This window comes from Panthera leo, chromosome B3 (assembly GCF_018350215.1).
Source record: "Panthera leo isolate Ple1 chromosome B3, P.leo_Ple1_pat1.1, whole genome shotgun sequence".
Taxonomy (NCBI): Eukaryota; Metazoa; Chordata; class Mammalia; order Carnivora; family Felidae; genus Panthera; species Panthera leo.
The window spans coordinates 73,617,375-73,629,783 of NC_056684.1; the positions used below are offsets into that span (position 1 = coordinate 73,617,375).

General features: G+C 53.9%; 2 protein-coding genes across 3 annotated transcripts in view; one reads left to right on the forward strand and one right to left on the reverse strand.

The window, feature by feature from the left end:
• Positions 1–5,143, forward strand: CMTM5 (CKLF like MARVEL transmembrane domain containing 5). Of its 2 annotated transcripts, XR_006203714.1 has the most exons (7): positions 1–140; positions 1,012–1,164; positions 1,653–1,745; positions 1,943–2,027; positions 2,582–2,650; positions 4,621–4,692; positions 5,066–5,143. XR_006203714.1 is itself a non-coding variant. In XM_042942765.1 (5 exons), exons 1-5 carry the CDS (start codon positions 15–17, stop codon positions 2,139–2,141), a joined length of 471 nt encoding a protein of 156 aa, XP_042798699.1. In that variant the 5' UTR covers positions 1–14; the 3' UTR covers positions 2,142–2,302. The 2 variants fall into 2 exon arrangements, 1 of the variants encoding a protein (XP_042798699.1); XM_042942765.1 differs by lacking the exons at positions 2,582–2,650; positions 4,621–4,692; positions 5,066–5,143 and adding an exon at positions 2,128–2,302.
• The window catches only part of MYH6 (myosin heavy chain 6), a 25,666-nt gene continuing 17,841 nt past the window's right edge, over positions 4,585–12,409 (reverse strand). The window contains exons 27-37 of the mRNA XM_042942766.1: positions 11,893–12,089; positions 11,177–11,360; positions 10,831–10,996; positions 10,596–10,720; positions 9,169–9,477; positions 8,661–8,864; positions 7,611–7,736; positions 7,132–7,407; positions 5,876–5,971; positions 5,033–5,167; positions 4,585–4,674 (exon numbers count right to left, since the gene is read on the reverse strand). Coding sequence (XP_042798700.1) covers positions 4,651–4,674; positions 5,033–5,167; positions 5,876–5,971; positions 7,132–7,407; positions 7,611–7,736; positions 8,661–8,864; positions 9,169–9,477; positions 10,596–10,720; positions 10,831–10,996; positions 11,177–11,360; positions 11,893–12,089 — 1,842 coding nt within the window. The 3' untranslated portion in view covers positions 4,585–4,650. The remainder of the gene's footprint in view (positions 4,675–5,032; positions 5,168–5,875; positions 5,972–7,131; positions 7,408–7,610; positions 7,737–8,660; positions 8,865–9,168; positions 9,478–10,595; positions 10,721–10,830; positions 10,997–11,176; positions 11,361–11,892; positions 12,090–12,409) is intronic.

Below are 12,409 nucleotides of genomic sequence, written 5' to 3' on the forward strand. Positions count from 1 at the left end.
TGGGCCCCACAGAGATGCTCAGTGCTCGGGATCGCCGGGACCGGCCCCCCGAAGAGGGGGCAGCTGCAGTGCTCCAGGGCTTCGCCGTGGACAAGACCTTCCTCTCCTCCCTCAAAGGCATCTTGCTGGAAACTGAGCTGGTAACAGCCACCTCCCCAACCTGGCGCCTCAATCTCTCCCAGTGTTATCCCACTCCTCCCTCTCCCCGTCCCAGGGCCCCCACTGGGCTCACTCCTCAGCTGCCTCCTTTCCCAGGCTTTCTGGACACCCCTGCTCTCCCCAGCTGCCCTGCCCTCACCTCCTACCCTGCCTTCTTGCTGCCTCTCCATCTGAAGGCAGTTACAGCAGGTTTAGGTGCAGCAGGAAGAACTGAAGTTAGACCGGACATAAAAGGGCAGACTTTCTGCACTCCCACTGTATCTGTTGTCTGCTCCCCATGAACATCTATTCTCAGGAAAGGATCTTCCCTTGTCACTTAGCAAGACCTTAGTGTAAACTTAAGTCCATTGCATATATGTCATCCTACATTGCCAGAGCCCAGGGACCCTTAAAGTCCATCTGCCTTCTAAACTTTGTCTCTGGGTATAGAACCAAAGGCCTTGTTTTGGTCCTTGTTTAGAGGAGTTTCTGATATCTGGGAGTGGGGATAGGGGGTCCCTCTGGGGGTGCAGGGCTGCTGTGGGCATGACTCCAGAGGCTGGAGTTTACCCTGTACCCTGTGCTTTAGCAGGACACCTCTTTTGTGGTTTCCATAGAATGGTGCTCCCTGGGGCAGTGCAGCTGGGCCACACTGCTGGGGTTGCTGGGATCCAGGGCAGGGGGAAGTGGGAAGCTGGAGACTTCCCTCAATGGGCAAACGCCCTGGAGTATGGCTCCCGGTACCAGAGATGGGGAGGCCTCCAAGGATGGGTGGTGGGGGCCAGCCTGGGGGAGTTCCTCAGGAGGGGAAGGCAAAAATCTGGCCATGCCTGTGTCCCCTTCCTGGCAAGCTTCACATATTTGGTCCCACAGGCCCTGACCTTCATCATCTTCATCTGCTTCACGGCCTCCATCTCCGCCTACATGGCTGCAGCACTGCTCGAGTTCTTCATCACACTCGCTTTCCTCTTCCTCTACGCCACCCAGTACTATCAGCGCTTTGATCGGCTGAACTGGCCGTGTCTGGTGAGGGACCCTGCCTCCCCTACCTCATTCTGGTCCCTTTCTTCTCTGAATCCTAAGTTTTCCTTTTCCCTCCCAGCCTCTCTCCTTTTCCTGGGTCAGTAAGGGGCCCAGCCCTGACCCTGATTTCACTGTTGTCACTGACAACAAGGATGCAGGTCACTTAGAGTTGTTCTTCCACTCACCAAAGGTCCAGGTCCAGGTCTAGCCCTGCCCTGGCCCTCCTGGCTGGCATGCCCCAGCCCTGTGCCACCCAGGGCCTGGCTTCTCGTCCTGGTCTCTTTGCATTCACCTGTATCCCTTCCCTGGTTAGCAGTGGGGTCTCTGTCTCTCTCTCTCTTTCTCTCAAGTGCTTTATATTGTGTCCAGGGGTATCTCCATTCAGGGATTCATAGTGTCTGAGGGTCAAGCTGCTGACCAGCCTGGAAAACCTCAGGGTGATGTTCCCTTGCCCTCTGACTTCCCTTGACCCTGCACCCCCGACCCCCCAGGACTTCCTCCGCTGTGTCAGTGCCATCATCATCTTCCTGGTGGTCTCCTTTGCGGCTGTGACCTCCCGGGATGGAGCTGCCATTGCTGCTTTTGTGAGTCCAGCCCCACAGAGCTCCCCAGGCCCTAAGGACCTCTGGCTGGTGTTTGCACACTCTCTGTGCCTCCCCACAAGCCCAAGCCAGTGCCCAGGCCTCTGGCTCACACCTTGCCCCATACCACCCATCTCCTTCTGCCTAATAGATGGTGGCCAATGGCCTTTATTGTGCCATCCCTGATTCTACTCCCACAGGTTTTTGGCATCATCCTGGTTTCCGTCTTTGCCTATGATGCCTTCAAGATCTACCGGACTGAGATGGCACCCAGGACCACCCAGGGTGAGTGTCCGTGCTCTGGAGAGAGAAGATGCCCCCTCTACCCTTTGCTCCAGCTACCCCATCCTGATATGCCCTTCCCTGCCTGCCTCCATATTCACAGATGACCAGCAGTGACCCTGAGCTACCTGGCTCCCAGGCCCAGCCAGACAAAGGCAACAGTGCACATTTCCTTTGGTTTCACTAGCCCACAGCCTACTACCTCCCAGCCAGGCCTACAGAGATGGATTCTGGCCTGAGAAGTCACCAGATACTTGTCTGTGGGGCTCAGTGCTCTGATGAAGCTTCAACAGGAAGGAGGTGTTTTGGGGAGGGAGGGCAGGAGGAAGCTGGTCATTCCCAAATTAAAAGATTCAAATCCTACTGGTGAGTCTTTTTCTTCCCCAGAAATCAGGCAGATTAGGAAAGCCAGGGAGTATTCATAGAAATGCTGCCTGGAGCGGGTCATGGTCCCTCTTCTGCAACCAGGTCCGAGCAGTGAGGAAGGGCAGCTGCACTGAAGGTGCTGAAAACTTCCTTCAACACAAAACTTCCTGTCTACATTCTCTGTGTTCCAGGCCTTTGCGGTGTGCCTGGTGGCTGGGTTCCCAGAGTCCTGTGTCTGAGAAGGCACAAGCCTTCCCCATGTAAGTGCCCACCTGCCATACCTGCACACCCAGGTTCGTTGGTGGGTTTCGGACCAGGTGCTTGCCTGGGGTGTGTGTAGAGCTCCCCCTTGTGGTGTGGGAAGGACTTGGTCCACAGGCCACAGGAGCGAGGTCAGCCTGCGGCACCAGATGAGGGCAGAACTTCCCAAAATGCTGGCTCTGGAAGAGCCCTTAGACATCAGCTGGTCTGATGACTTCATTTCACAAAAGAGAAAACAAGCCTAGTCACAGGGAGCGACCTCTTTACTTGTGATAGAGCTAGGACTAGAACTCAGCTTGCCTAACACCTATCTGTACGGGTGATCTGGACACTGTACTAAACTCCTATAGCTCAGGAAAAAAATGGCCCAGCCTCATCTCCAGCTCCCTCCACTAGTGGGTCCAGTCTTCCAGCTTACCAGTGCCTCATCAAATATTTCCTGAGCATCTCCTGTATGCAGGCCCTGTGCCGGGCCCCAGGGATTCAGAAGTGACAGGTGGGCCTGTCCTTGAGCTCTCACAGACTGGGAAGGAGACAGGCTAGTCATGACTGTCCACATAAATGCTGTGGGAGAGTTTGGCTAAGGGGGTTTGGAGAACAGGCCCTGCCACAGCCCAGGAATCAGCCCTGCCTGGCCCATGATAGTCCAGCGCAGCTGGGATGTCCCTGCATAGCCCTATAGAGCCCACATGACCTAGCTCAGTGGCTTGCTCTACCTCTAACACTGGTTTGCTCCCACCCTGAAATAACTCCTTTTCTCTGGGGTGCTCCTTCCAGATGCAGCCCCCAACCCCAACCCCTGGCTGAACCTTGGAACTCTGGAAGAACTGCTCTGCTCCCTTCGGTGATAATCATGGGTCTCTCTTGGTCTGACTCCTCTGATTTTCCTGTCCTCATGTCCTCCCTGGCTTCTCACCAGTACTGGCAGCCTCTCCAGAGCTAGAACCAATCAGATTTTGTATTTTTCTGGTTTCTCCACATTCTCAGGGCTCCATGCACAGTCCATTCTCCACCCTTGGGGGGGTTGGGATCAAGGCTTCAGAGGAAGCATAGGAGGGGCTTAGCCAGGTCAGTTCAGGAGATGGGGCGCCAGGCGAAGGGATGAGAAGATGGTCAGGAGAACCTGAGCCCATAAAGCCCAGCAGGGGGCAGGCATTTGCTTGGAGCAGAATGGGAGAGGGGCCAGCCCTGTCTGTCCCCTGGGCAGTTGTATGACCTGGGCCAGACTGTCCCTGGTGAGAGCTCAGAGAGAGTGGGAGTGTGATCTATGGTGCGCACCTGTACATACACCTGTGCTCATCTGTGCCTGTTTGGAAGGCCAAACTAAAACGAGCAATGCCCAGCTTTGGTCCACAGTGCCTGTTGATTCAGGGTCAGTGGCAGCTGGCTCCAGTGTCTCGGGATCCCCTCATGATGAGGGGCTGACCATAGAGGCTGAGGTCAGACCTGGGTCTCAGCTGACTGTGCCTGAGGATGATAGGGAGTGGGGGGCACCCTGTGGGTTACTCATAAGGGGCCTGTGTCAACCCTTTTATGAACTTCCATCCCCAGCGAGCCCTGAGCCTCCCTAGTGTCAGTGGGAAATTCATTTAGGAGGGAATGGGTATCTCAGGACACCTGTAACCCCTGCAGCCTCAGAGCTGGGGTAGGTGGAGGGTAGCTTCAGCTTTGACACTAAAATTCTGTCTCCCAGCACATAGAATTAGCTCACCCCCCCGGTGCCTTTGTTTTCTCTTCTGACATTTCTCCCTCTCCTCCCTTGTATGGTTGACTGAGCAGAACTGGGACTCAGGGAGGACACCTCACTTCTCTGGGCCTTGGCTTCCTCCTCTGTAGATGTGGAATGCTTTGGTTCCCACAGCTCTGACACAGGGACAGGGACTCCCTCTTTTCAGGAACTTTAAGAGCTCCAGGCTGGCGGTGGAAAGGACAGGGAGCAGGCAGAGTCTGGCACTCATCTTTATTACAGGTTGGCAAGAATGAAGTTCCAGAGGCAGTGTCACTCCTCATCATGCAGTTTTTGCTGAGAAAGGAATAAAAGGTGTGAGGGGGCAGCTGGCAAGAGGGAGGAAGGGTGTGGGGAAGAATCTCTAGGGCTTTTAGGGGCCTAAAGGGGATGCCTTTAGGGGGAGAGGTTCTGGCCTCAGGGATCTTGGTTCTCATTTGCGGGTCTTTGTAGTTTAGGGGGCAGAACTGGGCTTTCTTCAGAGGTGCCAGTCTGTACGGGCCACTCTGAGTAGGAAGGGAATTCTCAGGCATGGGAGCTGTGGGACCCCCAGGTCTGTCACACTGTAGGGTAAGGAGTGCCCACTCTGAGGGGCACTGATATTGGCGGGTGTGTTGACATGGGGTGACTAGTGGGGCCCAGAGGAGGGACCCACCTTGGCGCCGATGTCACGGCTCTTGGCCCGCAGCTTGTTGACCTGGGACTCGGCGATGTCCGCCCGCTCCTCTGCTTCATCCAGCTCGTGCTGCACCTTGCGGAACTTGGACAGGTTGGTATTGGCCTGCTCCTCCTGCAGGGGTGGGGGTTAGGGCGGGGGAGGATGAAGTGAGAGGCAACGGGGGTTGGAAATACTGAGCATCCCAATCTGAGGGACTCCCTGTCCCTGAGCTAGGGGCTTGGTGTTCTCACCCCCAACTATGTTCCCCTACCAGCTTTGCCAAGGATATCCTGCTCCTGGCTTGGCATCCTCTTCAACTTGCCCAGAATTCAGAATCCTTCATGGCCACCCACTGCCCAAGATGCATTAGATACTGTCTGGTCTGGTTCCTTTCAGAACCCAGCCTCACTGCACCTGCTCAACCAGAACTCTGATAGATGCTCCCAACCGCAGGGTTCCTGCACACATGTGAGCATTAACACCTTATTTGCACACTTTGCTGCCCACCCGGAGTCCTCCCCACTGCTCTGTGGTCAGGTCCTTCTCTGGGCCCAATTCCATAGCCACCTTCCAGCCTTCAGCACTGTCTGGCCCCCTGGCCTGCTTAGCAGTGGCACTGCTTTCTCTTGGGCCTACTGGTGTATGGATTATAAGCAGTTTGTAGGCAGGTCCTGGGTCTATTTGACCCAAAAGCATTGCTTTTGTTTGCTCAGGGTGCCTGACATAGCTCTGAGCACCCAGAGCACATGGAACGTCCAGTCCCCATGCTGAGGCGGACACCTGTCAATTCTCACACATGAGAGGTATGTTGACAGAGAGTGGAGAAAACAATGAACTCACTGCCTCCTCTGCCTGGCGCTTGTAGGCCTTGACCTTCAGTTGCAGCTTGTCCACCAGGTCCTGTAGCCGCAGCAGGTTCTTCTTGTCCTCCTCCGTCTGGGGGTGGATGGATGGGAGAAGCCAATTGAGAGGAGGAGCAAGTGGAATCATTGTTCCCTCCCTCAATACATCACTTTCCTCCCTAGGCCTTAGTTGCCTCTCCCTCCCATGGGCCAGGTCAATGAGGGGGTGGGGGATTCTACCTCTGTTGCTACTTATAGGTCAAAGGGCCACAGCAAGGTCCTCAGTCCAGATCTAAAAGGCAAAGAAGGCTGTAGCGCTAAAGTTGGAAGTGGGGGAAGGGGCCCAGAACCAAACAGAATTCTTTCATCTGATAACATGGAGACATCGGGGCTGTGTCAGTTCCAACCTGGAGCACTGTAGATGCTCCTGGCCAGTGGTTTTAGAGTGAGCTGAGAGGACTAATGAGGAACCCAGAACAAAGGGTATTATCATAGTCCAGACCATTCTGACCTATCATATATATATTGTACTGGGTCAGATTTGGGCACTGTACAGGATCACTGTCACCTGATCATTCCTATCTCCACATCATTGCATGTGCTAGGATACCACTTGCCCTTAGGATTGCAGTACATCTGCAGTTCTATAGCTGTGTCTCCTTCTTGTGCCTCTCATATCCAACTAAATGAATCAATACGCCATTTCTCTGTCCTTCCTTCCCAGGCACACTGTGAAAACAACAGGTCAAGGGCAAAAGCTCTGAGCTATGCAGATGCAGGTCTTAGAACATTTTGGGATCTTCTTTATCTAAGGCCTTCTATCTGTTGTTCCAGAAACTCCTTGGAAGATCTGAGTCTTTTCCCAACTCTGACTTTTAACCCTAAAGTGCTACACTATGTCCCTCCCTTTCAGGCCAGTAGAAGCGTTCCTTGGACTGTGCTAAAGCCTTAATGGTAGCACTTTAGGTTATTAAAAAAAAATCCTGAGGAAATTGCTGGTTAAAAGATTTTCAGGAAGTAGAGGTAGGTTCTGCATTCACTAGGAAAAATCATGGACTCAAGACAAATTGACTCCAGGGAATGTGAAAGAAAATTAATCTAAAGATAGCTTCTCAAGACATGGGTTCCGGGGGGTCGGGTGGCATTCCTGGAAAGTGCATGTGCGTGGGGCCTGTGTGGGTTGGGAGGTGGGACTAGAGAAGCACTTTCACATTCGCTCTCAACTGCCCCCTAGAGCAGCTCCCACGCCCACACCTGGTAGGTCAGCTCCTTGATGCGACGCTCACTCTTCCTCATGCCCTTGACCGACTCCGCGTTGCGCTTCTGCTCGGCCTCCAGCTCATTCTCCAGCTCCCGCACCCGGGCCTCCAGCTTCTGCAGCTGCTTCTTGCCGCCCTTGAGGGCGATCTGCTCGGCCTCATCCAGCCTGTGCTGCAGGTCCTTGATGGTCTGCTCCATGTTCTTCTTCATGCGCTCCAGGTGGGCGCTGGTGTCCTGCTCCTTCTTCAGCTCCTCTGCCATCATGGCAGCCTGGGGACGGGAGACACGTGTAAAAGAACAGAGGCCCGGGGCCTCTTGTCCCTTGAGGATCACCTTTTTCCCATCGTGGCGTTTGTTTCCCGAGGCCCTCAGACTCACGCAGCTACAGAGTCAACTTGCCACGGCACAGTGGCCTGGCCTGGACCCAGGGCCCCATGTCTTTAGCGGGGGCAGGAAGGGGAGCAGTCACTCACATCTGTGATGGCCTTCTTGGCCTTCTCCTCGGCGTTCCTGCACTCCTGCACGGCCTCCTCCACTTCAGTATGAAGCTGGGACAGGTCTGACTCCATCTTTTTCTTTTGGTTGATGAGGCTGGTGTTCTAGATACACGTACACATAGAGAAAACTATCAAGTAGATACTTTGTTATTTGATTCTACACCTGTATCCACAGAAAATTAAAACCAGTCATTTTTTTTAAAGTCTTGTTTTTATTTATTCCTTGTATCCTTTGTTGTTGTGTATTCCATGTTTTGTATCAGCTTTCCCTTTTCTTATGAAAACAGATATGTTCTTGAGGTTTATCTAAAATTACTCAGCTCTGAAGAAAGACTTCAAGCAGCGAAAGGTCTGCAATTCTTCTCCTGACATCTTTCGTAATGTGTCTATTCAGGAGCATGAAAACATTGCAGGGAAAATGGGAACAACTTTTTACCAGGACAATATCCTGGAAATGATTACAGTTGCAGAAAGAATATAGTAGAGTAATGAAGAGGGGGTGGAGTCAGTGGATGATATCATTCCCACACATACTAGATTACAGCAAAAAGGCCCACAGGACCCTGCAGTAAGATGGACACGAAAACTGAAAACTCATTGCAGAGAAGAGCTGACATCACTGTGTATGGGACTGCAGAAAAATGGTGTTCCGTTGAGAATTTGGCTTACAAGTAGATGCACTTGTACTTCGTTAAATGCCCCACATCTCCCTCTACAGAGGAATCTGGGGGCTGTCCTCCAGATCAGGGATGTCAGATGACAGCACGCATTTCACCGCTCCCAGATTTGTGACTTTGGTGGATCTCGCCAACCAATCACGACCCCATTAGCTTTTAAGTGTAGGCCCTCTTCTCAAGGTAGTGATTCCGACAGCCATGACTGACAGATGAGAGACGGCCCAACAGATGAAGCAATTTGCCATTCTGGTTGGACATACTCACTCAGAGCATCTGGTTCAGAAGCTTCTGTGGTGTCCCGGCCTCTGCCACTCAGCAGGTTTGTCCACACGGCCCCTGACCTCCTCACCTGGGAATGCAGCAGCTGCACCCGCTCGCTGGTCTCGATCAGCTCCTGCTCCGCCAGCTTCCGAGACCGCTCCGTCTGCTCCACCACGGCCCGCAGCTCCTCCAGCTCAGCCTGCAGCAGGTTGTTACGCCGCTCCACGATGGCGATGTTCTCCTTCAGGTCATCGTTGGCACGGACCGCGTCGTCCAGCTGGATCTGGGTGTCCTGCGGGGGAAAGCATGTGAGAGACCTGCACCCATCCCATCAAGGCTTCCTATTTGGGGTCTGACACACCCTATGCCATGTTCAAACCCTCGGTCCAGTAGAGGGCAAAGGGGCACATCCCCTCATCTATTCTCTAGGCCTGGAAGCTGGACTGGTCCAGGACATGCTTAGGATCTGGTCGCTTTTCTTTCCTCAAGCCTCCAAGCCCAGGAGGTGGATGGCTCCCACTTTCTCATATGTGTCAGCCCAGGGCCCTCATCATACCTGTGGGCAGCTCCCTTCTGAGCGTCCCAACCTCTTTTACCTTCAGATGGGCCTGGGCAATCTTCAGGTGCTTCTGGGCCTCTGAGGCTGTCCTGTTGGCCTGGCTCAGCTGGATCTCCATCTCATTGAGGTCGCCCTCCATCTTCTTCTTCACCCGCAGGGCCTCGTTGCGGCTGCGTGTCTCTGCATCCAGGGAGGTCTGCAGCGAGTCCACCACCCGCAGGTGGTTCCGCTTGGCCTGCTCCATCTCCTCGTCCTTCTCTGCCAGCTTCCGCTCGATCTCTGCCTTGATCTGGTTGAATTCCAGCTGGGCCCGGAGGATCTTGCCCTCCTCATGCTCCAGGGAGGCCTGGAAGAAGGTGGGGAGAGAGGGTCCAAGGCAGACAGTCAGGGCACAGGGCAAGGTGGGGAGGGAGGCCAAAAGTATGCAGGGTATCAGCCAGGACTACGGCCTCTGGAGAGGAAGGCCTGGGAAAAGATGCAGGTGAGACCTGCATCCCAGACCACCAGGGTGCCCTGGCAGAGGAAGTGCAGGATGCTCTGGGTTTCCTCTGTCAAGGAAAGGGTTTGACCCTCGCAATCGCCAAAACACTCTAGTACCAACACTGCGTAATCCTGACCCTCTAAACATCATAGAAAAGTGGGAGATTTTTCGGGGCGCCTGGGTGGCTCAGTCGGTTAAGTGTCCGACTTCAGCTCAGGTCATGATCTTATGGTTTGTGGGTTCGAGCCCCGGGTCGGGCTCTGTGTTGACAGCTTAGAGCCTGGAGCCTGCTTCTGATTCTGTCTCTCTGCCCCTCCCTTGCTCACGCTCTGTCTCTCTCTGTCTCTCAAAAATAAATAAATGTAAAAAAAAAGTGGGAGATTTTTATGACCACATATTCCAAACTTTATCTTTGTTTCCTGGGTCACTTACCCTTTAGTGAAAAATGTTAGAAACCCCCTAACTCAGGACTTTCCCTAGGTTCTTAAAAATGAATAGTAATAATAGCAAATATATATTAAGTGCTTAAGTTTGTTACCTCATTTAATCTTAGTAATAACGCATAACATCTTATTAGGTATGTACAATTAATTCCATTAGAGATAAGTAAAAGAAGGTACAGAGAGGTTAAGAAACTGGCCCAATGACACAGTGGAGGTTCTGAAGCCAAATTTCACATTCAGATCTGTTTGACTCTGAAGCCCACTTAATGTCTGAGGGGTTATTATGATAACCACTTTATAGACATGATAGGAAACATAACCTTATGACTTATAATCAGACTGGGATGATTTTCTTGGGGCAGACCTTGGCTTTGGAGGTAGTCATGGGTACCAGATAGTAGGTAGACTAAAAAAGGAGCTAATAACTTTTGTCTTGGGGTCAGCGCCACCCCCAGGTGAAGGAGAGTAGGGAGTCAGAAACAAGACAGGGTAGGTAAGAGAGGGTATGAGGTAAGGGTGTGGGCAGAGACAGCCTCTCACTTCTGCCTCCTCCAGGGCCGACTGCAGCTCCAACTTCTCCACTTCTAGCTGCTTGCGGACCTTCTCCAGCTCATGTGCATTCTTCCCTCCTTCTCCCAGCTGCTCAGTCAGGTCAGAGATCTCCTCTGGGGGTCAGAGGGCCAGAAAGCCCAAAGCCTGAGTTTTCCCTGCCCAGTGTGGCCCTCCCTGTCTCCCCGTCCCCCGCCCCTCCGTGGTCTCTCAGGCCTCAGCGCACCCTGAAGGTTCTTGTTCTCCCGCTTGAAGGTCTCCAGGTGCTCCAGGGACTCCTCGTAGGCATTCTTGAGCTTGAAGAGCTCTGTGCTGAGAGAGCGCGCCTCCTTCTGCGAGGACTCCAGCTCTGACTGCGACTCCTCATACTTCTGCTTCCACTCGGCCAGGATCTGCGGGGACCTGGCTCACTGCGTGGCCCCCAGCCCCGCCCCAGCCCCGCTCCAGGGCCTGCCCAGGTCCCTGGGCTGGGCTCAGCCTCCTCCCCTGCCCTCAAGGAGGAGGTCCCAGTCTTCACGGTGACGTTGGCCTCCCTGCTCCGCCCCTGGCTGCGGCCCCCAGCTTGGGCCCACCTTGTCGAAATTCCTCTGCTTCTTGTCCAGGGCTGCGGCGGCTGCATTGGAGCGCTCCACATCCACCATCAGGTCCTCGATCTCATTCTGCAGCCGGTGCTTGGTCTTCTCCAGGGATGAGCACTTGGCGTTGACGGCCTCCACGGCCTCCTCGGCATCCTGCAGCCGCTGGGCCAGCTTCTTCCTGCCCGGGGCAGTTAGTGTGTGTGTGTGTGTGTGTGTGTATGTGTGTGATTCTACCTGGGAACAGTGGGACCTTGGAACCACCTCCTCCCCAGACCAGGGTGACCCAATCCTCCTCCCCACAATACCTTGGGACCCTGAACAGCCCTTTAGGCCCTGCGTCCCTAGCCTCGAGCAACCTAAGCCTGAGAGTGCCTAGGACAGAATGTCTTCCCTACATGCAGTGACCTCTGGGTGACAACCCCCACCCCTCCCCATACCAGGCTGATCGATGGAAGCTCCTCTGACCAACAAGCTTTTTGCTCGTCTTATACGTGAGCGTCAGGTATAACCCGAGCCAAAAGCTCATGCGTCACAGGAAGTGAGTCAGGGCCAGCCAGGTTCACTCAGAACACAAGATCCAGGCTCCCTTTCAACCATCTCTGTTAGCCCCCATGCTTCTTCCACCCTCCTCAGATCTCCTTCCCATGCCCACTCTGCCTGTCTTGCTCCTTCCTCTCTTAGATTTGGGTGGGGGACTGCCCCGAACTCACTTGGCCTCTTCGAGCTCTTCAGTCCTCTGGATGGCATCTGTCTCGTACTTGGTCCTCCATTGGGCCACCTCTGAGTTGGCCTTGGACAGGACGCGCTGCAACTCAGCCTTGGCCTCCGTCTCCTCCTCATACTGCTCCCGCAGCAGGTCACAGTCATGTCGGGCTGACTGCAGTGCATGGGCCAGGGCGTTCTTTGCCTGGGGAGAGGTGGGCACTGACAGGCTCATCCGAGGAAGGGAGGAGGGAATGCCCCACCACCATCATTCTCTAGATCCTTTTCATATCTATGGACTTCAAACAAGCCCAGCCTCAATTAGAGTGAGGGCTGGTGTGGAATCTCAGCATCTTGGAGTAGCCTCCCAGTTTGCCCACCCCACCCCCTTACAAATGAGGAAAGAGGCATTTGATGATGTTGAGGTGTGGCTTAGCTGGAGTGTAGAGGAAGCTAGATTGGGGCTCTTTTCACCACAGAGGATTCTCTCCAGTCTCTAGACCCCTAATCCTGGTCTTGATGTTA

Bases quoted from the DNA above. Each gene is read 5' to 3' on its own strand.
- CMTM5 (XM_042942765.1), top strand. From the start codon at position 15: ATGCTCAGTGCTCGGGATCGCCGGGACCGGCCCCCCGAAGAGGGGGCA. The intron at 141-1,011 runs GTAACAGCCACC...TTGGTCCCACAG, and splicing joins TCTTGCTGGAAACTGAGCTG to GCCCTGACCTTCATCATCTT. The intron at 1,746-1,942 runs GTGAGTCCAGCC...CTACTCCCACAG, and splicing joins GAGCTGCCATTGCTGCTTTT to GTTTTTGGCATCATCCTGGT.